The sequence below is a fragment of the Drosophila novamexicana genome, unplaced genomic scaffold (assembly GCF_003285875.2).
Source record: "Drosophila novamexicana strain 15010-1031.04,08,12 unplaced genomic scaffold, DnovRS2.1 tig00000108-arrow-pilon, whole genome shotgun sequence".
In the NCBI taxonomy this organism is placed as follows: domain Eukaryota; kingdom Metazoa; phylum Arthropoda; class Insecta; order Diptera; family Drosophilidae; genus Drosophila; species Drosophila novamexicana.
The window spans coordinates 3936267-3945002 of NW_020824772.1; the positions used below are offsets into that span (position 1 = coordinate 3936267).

The 8736-nt window shown below is 43.2% G+C and overlaps 4 protein-coding genes across 4 annotated transcripts; 1 reads left to right on the forward strand and 3 right to left on the reverse strand.

Annotated features, from left to right (window-relative positions):
* The first annotated feature begins 405 nt into the window (after positions 1-405).
* Positions 406-1521, forward strand: LOC115771698 (low choriolytic enzyme-like). The gene is made up of 2 exons (XM_030717515.1): positions 406-1197; positions 1255-1521. The coding sequence occupies exons 1-2, from the start codon at positions 406-408 to the stop codon at positions 1519-1521; spliced, it is 1059 nt and encodes a 352-aa protein (XP_030573375.1).
* A 142-nt stretch (positions 1522-1663) lies between these two features.
* Positions 1664-3523, reverse strand: LOC115772058. The gene has a single exon (XM_030718002.1). The coding sequence runs from the start codon at positions 3378-3380 to the stop codon at positions 1731-1733; it is 1650 nt and encodes a 549-aa protein (XP_030573862.1). The 5' UTR covers positions 3381-3523; the 3' UTR covers positions 1664-1730.
* Positions 3524-4312: 789 nt separating this feature from the next.
* Positions 4313-6288, reverse strand: LOC115771895 (glutamate dehydrogenase, mitochondrial-like). The gene is made up of 4 exons (XM_030717779.1): positions 5842-6288; positions 5180-5772; positions 4715-5122; positions 4313-4649 (listed from the first exon to the last, which is right to left on the reverse strand). The coding sequence occupies exons 1-4, from the start codon at positions 6221-6223 to the stop codon at positions 4425-4427; spliced, it is 1608 nt and encodes a 535-aa protein (XP_030573639.1). The 5' UTR covers positions 6224-6288; the 3' UTR covers positions 4313-4424.
* A 492-nt stretch (positions 6289-6780) lies between these two features.
* Positions 6781-8712, reverse strand: LOC115771896 (glutamate dehydrogenase, mitochondrial-like). The gene is made up of 4 exons (XM_030717780.1): positions 8255-8712; positions 7610-8202; positions 7150-7554; positions 6781-7089 (listed from the first exon to the last, which is right to left on the reverse strand). The coding sequence occupies exons 1-4, from the start codon at positions 8631-8633 to the stop codon at positions 6865-6867; spliced, it is 1602 nt and encodes a 533-aa protein (XP_030573640.1). The 5' UTR covers positions 8634-8712; the 3' UTR covers positions 6781-6864.
* Between the last annotated feature and the right edge of the window lie 24 nt (positions 8713-8736).

Consider the following 8736-nt stretch of genomic DNA (forward strand, 5'->3'; position numbering starts at 1 on the left):
AGGTCAGAATGATAATGCTTATCGGTTAAAGCCCCTCAGGTACGCAAAACTTAAATCTTGGAGATAAAATGCGGAAATAATTGCTAAGAGGGCGAGACATGTATGACTAGAAAGAGAGAGAGAGAGAGAGAGAGAGAGAGAAATAGAGAGTGGGGGGAACATATGAGTATCTAAAAACATATACGTTTATTCAAAATAAAAGTTGGTTTATTGAGACGAGATGAAGACAATTCGACTTGCGGAATCACTTGACGGTTGAATGTCAACCGGTAAAATATGTTCGTGCAATAAAAGCTGATAACATCTACGGCACCAAAGAACGTAACATGAATTTAGATATAAAAGCCCGCTTTCCGCTAGAACTCAACATAGTTTAGCTAAAGTTGGCAATCAAGTGTCTAAAAGATGCACAGATTTATTTTGTTCTCAGTCCTGGTTCAAGCACTCGTTCAGGCGGTGCCGTTGATATTCCACGAGGAAACGACCGAGTACGGCATTGACGACCCAGACCCGCGGAGCAAGGACATCATAGACTTGAGCTTCTATGGCAGCAGCTTGCTTGGCAAGCCGGATGAGGAGCAAACAGGCGCTCTGGTCGGCAATTTCAGTGCCGACACTGATGAGGTGAATCCCGAGGAGCTGGGCAGCTATCTTGAGGGAGATATGCTCGTGCCAGAGACAGCGATTACTATGAAAAATGGACTCATCACACAAACTTCACGCTGGCCCGGCGGTGTGGTGCCGTACAAGATACGAGGCACCTTTAATGCATTGGAATTGGCTGTCATTCAAGGCGCCATCGAGGAGTACCACAGGCGCACGTGCATCAGATTTGTGCCGCACAAGGGCGAGAGGGACTACATTTCTATTATAAACGATTTCTCGGGCTGTTGGTCAGCAGTTGGTCGCGTAGGTGGGCAGCAGAAAATTAATTTGCAAACACCTGGATGTCTGGGACGACCCGGCACAGTGCTCCACGAGCTGATGCATGCATTGGGCTTCCTGCACGAGCAGAGCCGCAAGGAGCGTGACGACTACGTGGCTATCCAGTACATGAATGTACGCTGGAGAGCTCTGAGAAACTTCAGGAAAGTGGACAATACCGAAGCATTCGGAGTACCCTACGATTATGGTAGCGTAATGCACTATTCAAAAAGAGCCTTCTCCTTCAATGGCCAACCGACTATTGTGGCCAAGGTGAGTTGGGCTTAAATGCATATGTATGTAGACGCTAACTAGTATACTAACTTGCAGCAAGCGGATGGCGCTAACCGAATGGGTCAGCGTTTAGGATTTTCCGACTTGGATATAGAAAAATTGCATCGGATGTACGATTGCGGTGCTCAGGAAACAACAGTGCCTGCAACAGAGGCTGAGGCCTCCACCACAGTCTCTGTGAATTCAACAGCAACTACGACAGCTACTAGTCCTAATCCTGAAGTTGAGGGTTTCAACAGCACTCTGTCGGGTCTTGTAGATGGCCAAAAGGAGTTGGGTAGAGCAACGGATCAGAGATTATAAGCTTTGTGCACATAATTAATTTTAAGCTATAACCAAATAAGAGGGAGACTACAGATCTGTGGGATACTTCGAGCCGTAGCAGTGTAAGCTATAGGTAATTTTTTAAACTAGAAAATAAAGTGTGGTTAAGTTAATTTCATTGAATTTAATTGGCCATGACATAGTATTATTTAAAGTAAGCAACGCCTACCACTGAGTGATTCTTCAACCTAGACATTTCGCTTGGCGGCCAGCATCCTGGAGCGGGGCAAGCGGCACTGGCTAATGCTATGTAGGCGATATTGCATTTCCGGTTGCGTAATCTTCTCGTAGAGCTTCTGTTTGGCCTCCTTGATAGTGTGAATGGCAACACCATCACCGCCATCATCCATATTGAAGGCTTCGCCCTCGGCGCACTCGGGACATTGTTGGGTGAGCACAATGTCATTGAGATCGGTGGGCAGTTCACAGATCTTCTCGATCTGCTTGACCACATAGTCGATGTTGCCCTCGTCCTGGCGCTCAAACACATATACACTGGCCACAATGTCCTGGATGCGTGTCTCTAGCAGCCTGAGAAAGCGTTCCACATTCACTAGATTTACGTGCGAGTGATCGCCCAGGAGCTCATTCAAAGGCGTCGTATCCACCGAGCACATGTCGCAGAGCATTTCAACGCCCTGCAACAGATTTTCGAGACGTGTGTCATTGCTTTCGCGCGTCTTGTGGAGCTCCACGTTCGATGCCTGCTTCTTGCGCACCTGCTGCTCGAGGGAGTTAATCATATCGATCTGATCTTGCAGCGTGTTGGTGTTTTCGCGTTTCAGATCGATAATATCCTCGAACAGGCGATTCACCGAGTTGTTAAGCAGCGTAATATGATAGCTCATCTCGTTGGCATAGTTGAAGAACGAGTAATAGAGACTCTCCTGCTGCTGGAACTTCTCGATTACCTCCTCCACATTGCTGGAGTTAGTGTAATCGAGTATCTTCTTGAGCACCGAGTTATACAGATTGATCTTCTTGTTATGTTTGCGACGGAATTCATCGCGACGCCTATACTCCTTGGCTGGCAGATCGGCTAGCACCCTCTCCCTGCCCTTGCACTCCACGAAGGCCGTGTTGTCCGCATCGGCAGCCACTTTGCGCATAATGCTTTGCAGCTCAATGCGACGCAGCTCACGCTCCTTGGACTCGCGCTTGGTAATCTTATCGATTTTCTCGTACACATCAATGCAGCCATCAAAGGTGTTCAGTGCATACTCGATGAGATCTATCAGATACTTCTTGTCGCTGTTAAGTTTCTGAACCATCTTCGTGTACGAATCGTTGAAGAACGTGCGATGATTGAGTATGCGTATGAGTTGCTCACGCAGCTCGGCATTGGCCGCCGTAAAGCCGCACTCCTGGCGAACGCCCACCTCCAGCGAGTTCTCCAAAATGACCATCTTCTTGCGCACTTTGGCCACATGTGCCTGGTGCTGCTGTTCCGGGACCGTCAATCGATTGAGATTGTAGATCTGTTTGCTCACACGACTGATTTCGCGCTCCATATTGCATATAGATGTCTTTAGCTTGGTTATATCCTCTGCCAGATTCTCCTGGCATTCCACATGGCAACGTATCTGGCCCAAATAGCGTTTGTCCTTTTTGATGTGCGTTGTGCCGGCGGCCACCCAAATTTGAGCGCGCAGATCATTCTTCTCCTCCTCGAGACGATCGATGGTATTCTCATAGCTGGCATCGATGATCGTTTCATTGCGCGATTTCAGCTTGCTGGACAGCAGCTTCTTGTACTCCCGTTGTCGCTTGCCAAGCTCACGGTGCTTCAGCAGATAACCCTCAAGGAATGCCGTTTTATTGAAGGGCTCGGTATCCATTTTATGTTCAAATAGCGTAACTTTTCTTAATTTGCAAAATAACCAAAATCGTAACTATGTTTCTCCCGTATGTTGTAAAAAATATATTAATTTGAATGTATATATCAATGCTCTAGTAGCTCTGACGCCCTTGAATTAATTCGCACGACTAACTTCAAAATTCTACAAGCTCTGTCTTTCAAAACAAAACCTACTTGCTACAAACAAAATTTGAGATTGCCAGCAGTCAATCAAGGGGTTTTAAAAACACAGGTGTCATGTATGATAAATAATAACAATGACTATTTAGCTGGCGTTAGACAAACTCATTTATAAGCCCTTCAATGAAATAAAAGATAAGCAGAGATCATTTTTATTAGATTTAAAACTTAGCTTGCTAAACCTTATTTGATTTAGTGAGAATCGCGTAGTAGAGCAATATTTATAAATACGTTTCTGGTTCATTTTCAGCTCATAAATTCATACATGCATGCATTAGCATGTACTCAAATACATACAAACACACATATATATATATACTATTGTAAAATTTGTAGTATATAATAAGACCTGGTTATGTTAATAATACGTACCAGTTTTTTCTATGGCAGCCATCTCCTTCATAGATAGTAAATACATACACATACATACATACATTTAGCCTTACGTAAATAAAAACCAAACGTATAATATATGTATACATAAGGCGGCTATTCCTCCGCCTTGCCCGTGGCAAGTTTTGTGCCCAACATTTTAAATATACATCGAGTTGCTGCCAATACTATTGACCATGAATTTATTACTATACTTTGTGGTATTAGGAATATAGTAATAAACGGTCAAATTGTGCTTAAAATGCACTGGCTACCATGACCCTTGACTTAGACAACCGTATAACCTTTATCTTTATTTTACTGGGCCTAAAAAGAAAACAGACTTCTCTTATCAATAATTTAATGATGCGTTAATAGCTGCACAGATATATGCATACGTCCATACAACTATAAAATTCTTATTTAATAAATTTGGAAGATTTTCCTGTCGGCAGAGAATATTAGAGATAAATTATTGCTGCGATATACCGGAGCTCTCCAAAGCACGAAATATTTTAAATATAGACCAGATATAGGCGGCAGTTCGCAAATCATTGCACAGCTCAAACTTATTTGCTGTGGCCTTAATTCCAGCGCCAGATGATTCCATAACAGTTTGTAGAGCCGCATCCACAATGTCAGACTCCTTGGTGCAGTCGCGTATCTCCCGAAGGCGTTTATTTGGCACGATTTCCGGCTGTGTTAAGGATGGGTAAAAATACGAGTTAACAATCCAAATCGAGAGCTGATTATACGACTTACGAATTCGCCCTCGTTACAACGGTTAAACGATTCATTGATCGAATTTACGACCCCGTGAATAAGCTGCGAAGTTATTTTTGAGTTCATTTTGCCATAGGACACATGATTGATATTCTTCAGATACTCAAAATAGGATACCGTGACACCACCAGCATTACAATAAAAATCTGGTACTAATAAGACCCCTTTGTCCAGCAGAATCTTCTCGGCTGCTGGCGTGGTAGGGCCATTAGCGCCTTCCAGTATTAATTTGGCTTTGATATCCTTTGCATTCTCACTGGTAATGACTTTTTGCGTGGCACATGGCATCAATATATCACAATCCGCTGTTAAAATATTTTCCTTAGATTCCTTGGCTTTCGAATAGCCCTTGATGCTTTTCTTTTCCGCCTTATATTTCATCAGATCCTAAGAGTGCGCTTTTTAGCCAAACAACTAGCCAAACGATCACCTAGTAGTACTCACATTAACATCAATCCCATCTGTGTTGGTCAGTGCGAAATCAAGCTCCTGAATGCCAATCACTTTGGCGCCTGCTTCATGGACAAACTTAGCGGCAAAAGAGCCAACATTGCCGAAACCCTGAACGATGACCTTCTTGTCTTCCCAGCCAGTCTTAAATCCAATTAAATCCATCCACTCCTTATCTTGTAGAAATAAATCGCCCGACTTCCACACTCCTCGGCCAGTTGCCGCGAATCTTCCATTGATGCCGCCAATGTGGACAGGTTTTCCTGTCACAATTGCTGCCGCATTTATATCCTTATGACCGAATGTCTTCATATACTGATCTACTAACCATGCCATCTCTCGCGGACTTGTATTCACATCTGGGGCGGGTACATCGATGCCGGGTCCAATCATGTTCCGCTTCAAGAGCTCCATGGTATATCGACGTGTAATCGTCTGCAATTCTTTAACCGTGTATTTCTTGGGGTCGATACGAATACCACCTTTGGATCCACCAAAGGGTAGATTAACACATGCGCACTTAAAAGTCATAATAGACGCTAAGGCTTTCACCTCATGCTCGTCCACATCCATGGCAAAGCGAATTCCTGAGGGATATAAGTAGATATATCAATAAATTGGTCAAAAGATCCGGTCAATTCTTCCATGATACTTACCACCCTTGAGAGGCAGACGATTTCGCACATGATGGGCTCTGTAGCCCGTTATAATCTCATAGGAGCCGTTGTTTCTTATAATAGGAAAGCTTACCTCAAGCGAGGCATTCACATTTCCAATTAGATTTAAAATGGCACTCACACGTGCTTGCTTCTCTTCGGGCTTAAAGTATGGATACTGGTCCATCTCCTTAACCAATTCTTTTTCCATGATCTGGGCAGCCTTGTGATAATAGTATAGAACCATGGCCGAAAATTCGGGATCCTTGGCATCCGCGACCGCCTTCAGATGCTCTGGTATCTTGTGCTCAAGACGCTTTTGGAGTTGTGGCGGCGCGTGGCAGCGTCCACTTAAAAGAACATTGGTGAGGCCCCGAAGCATTTTTGTAGACTAAAAAGAATTATCGAATGGAAAATTTAGTGTTGACGGTTCCGGTATTTTATTTGATTTAATTTAAACTTATTTTAAATACGATAGACATCAAACAAAAGTGTGTATGCTTACTAGATCATTAATGTTTACAGCAAATTAATTTAACGAGGCAAGTTTATGGAACGGGCGAAAGAACAATCTCCGACGTTAACATTTCCCTCGAATCTTGATGCAATGTGCTGCATCTTACCTCCCGCCCTTCGACCGAGGAGTAACAAAATCGAATTACGTGTTAGTCCAGCAGGGATAAAGGAGTGTTATTGGCTAGTCAACCCAGAAAAGTCGATTTCATCCTGGGTGATTAGCCGGTTGAAACACTAGAAATTAGTTTTTAATGCCATGGAGCGTGTGGAAACACATCCTGATAAATAACTACATTGTGTGACATCACATTCTTATCAGAAATTTTGAGAACTTGCATGAAACTCTGGTTTCACTTTTCTAAAAGCTCCACCAACTATTGTTTTCCTGATCATACCCACTTTAAATATTAAAAGAGTTTTTTATTAGATGAGCTCACAATGGTTAAATATTAAAAGAATAACATTTTCATTTTAATTTTCGGGTTAAATAAAAAAAGAACTCAATTTTTACTGCTGCGATATGCCGGAGCTCTCCAAAGCGCGGAAAATTTTAAATATCGACCAGATATATGCAGCAGTTCGTAAGTCGTTGCGCAGCTCGAATTTGTGAGCTGCAGCCTTGATACCAATGACCGAAGCTTCCATAATTGTTTGTAGAGCCGCGTCTACAATGTCAGCCTCATGAGTGCAGTCCCGAATCTTCTTCAGTGGTTTATTTGGCTTGACCTCGGGCTGTCAGAGAATTTGATAGAAGAACTTCTTTAATTACTTTTCAGTGCTTGAACTACTTACGAGATTACAATCCCCTTGACTAAATGATTCATTGATAGAGTTTACGATCTCAAAAATAAGCTGTGATGATCTCTTCGAAGACATTTTGCCGTATGTAACATGGTTAATGTTTTTTAGATACTCAAAATAGGATACAGTAACGCCGCCGGCATTACAATACAGATCTGGAACAATCAAGACCCCCTTGTCCAGCAAGATTTGCTCGCCAGCTGGCGTAGTTGGTCCATTAGCACCTTCCAATATCAATTTCGCCTTGATATCACCAGCGTTCTCACTGGTAATGACTTTTTGTGTAGCACATGGCATCAATATATCGCACTCTGCAGTGAGGAGATTATCCTGCGTTTCCTGGGCGTTTGGATAGCCCTTTATGGATTTCTTTTCCGCAGTATATTTCATCAGGTCCTACAGGGGGACGCGCTTTTGATCTTATTACACCTAACACACCCATTATACTCACATTGATATCGATGCCATCTTCGTTAATTATAGACATATCAACCTCCTGAACGCCAATTACTTTGGCGCCTGCTTCATGGACAAACTTGGCGGCAAAAGTACCAACATTGCCGAAACCCTGAACGATGACCTTCTTGTCTTCCCAGCCAGTCTCAAATCCAATTAAATCCATCCACTCTTTATCTTTCACGAACAACTCGCCTGATTTCCATACTCCTCGGCCAGTTGCCGCGAATCTTCCATTGATGCCGCCAATGTGGACAGGTTTTCCTGTCACAATTGCTGCCGCATTTATATCCTTATGACCGAATGTCTTCATATACTGATCTACTATCCAGGCCATCTCTCGCGGACTTGTATTAACATCTGGGGCGGGTACATCGATGCCGGGCCCAATCATGTTCCGCTTCAACAGCTCCATGGTATATCGACGTGTAATCGTCTGCAATTCTTTAACCGTGTATTTCTTGGGGTCGATACGAATTCCTCCTTTGGATCCACCAAAGGGTAGATTAACACAGGCGCACTTGAAAGTCATAATTGCTGCTAAGGCTTTCACCTCATGCTCGTCCACATCCATAGCAAAGCGAATTCCTGAGGGCAGTGGATCAAACAACAACTCTACATTCTTGATTTCGGTACTTACCACCCTTGAGAGGCAGTCGATTTCGTACATGATGCGCTCGATAGCCACTGATTATTTCATAGGTACCATCCTTTCTTACAATAGGAAAGTTCACCTCCAGCGAGGAGGATACGCTCCCTATCATGTTCAAAATGGCATTCACGCGTGCCTGCTTCTCCTCGGGCTTGAAATAAGGATACTTGTCCATCTCTTTGACCAAATCTTTTTCCATGATCTGGGCGGCCTTGTGATAGTAGTACGCTATCATGTCTGAGAACCCGGGATCCTTGTCTGTTATAACCGACTTCAGCCTTTCAGGCATTTTGTGCTCGTACCGCTTCAGTATAGGAATAAATCCATTGCAAAGAGTATTTCGATTAGATGCTAGGCGGCGATACATTTTTCATCGATGTTTTCTAAATTGATATTTTCATTTTCTAGAATAATACTTAAAATTTTACAACTGCCATGTTTGTAAATATTGTACTGTGTTACTTCAACTA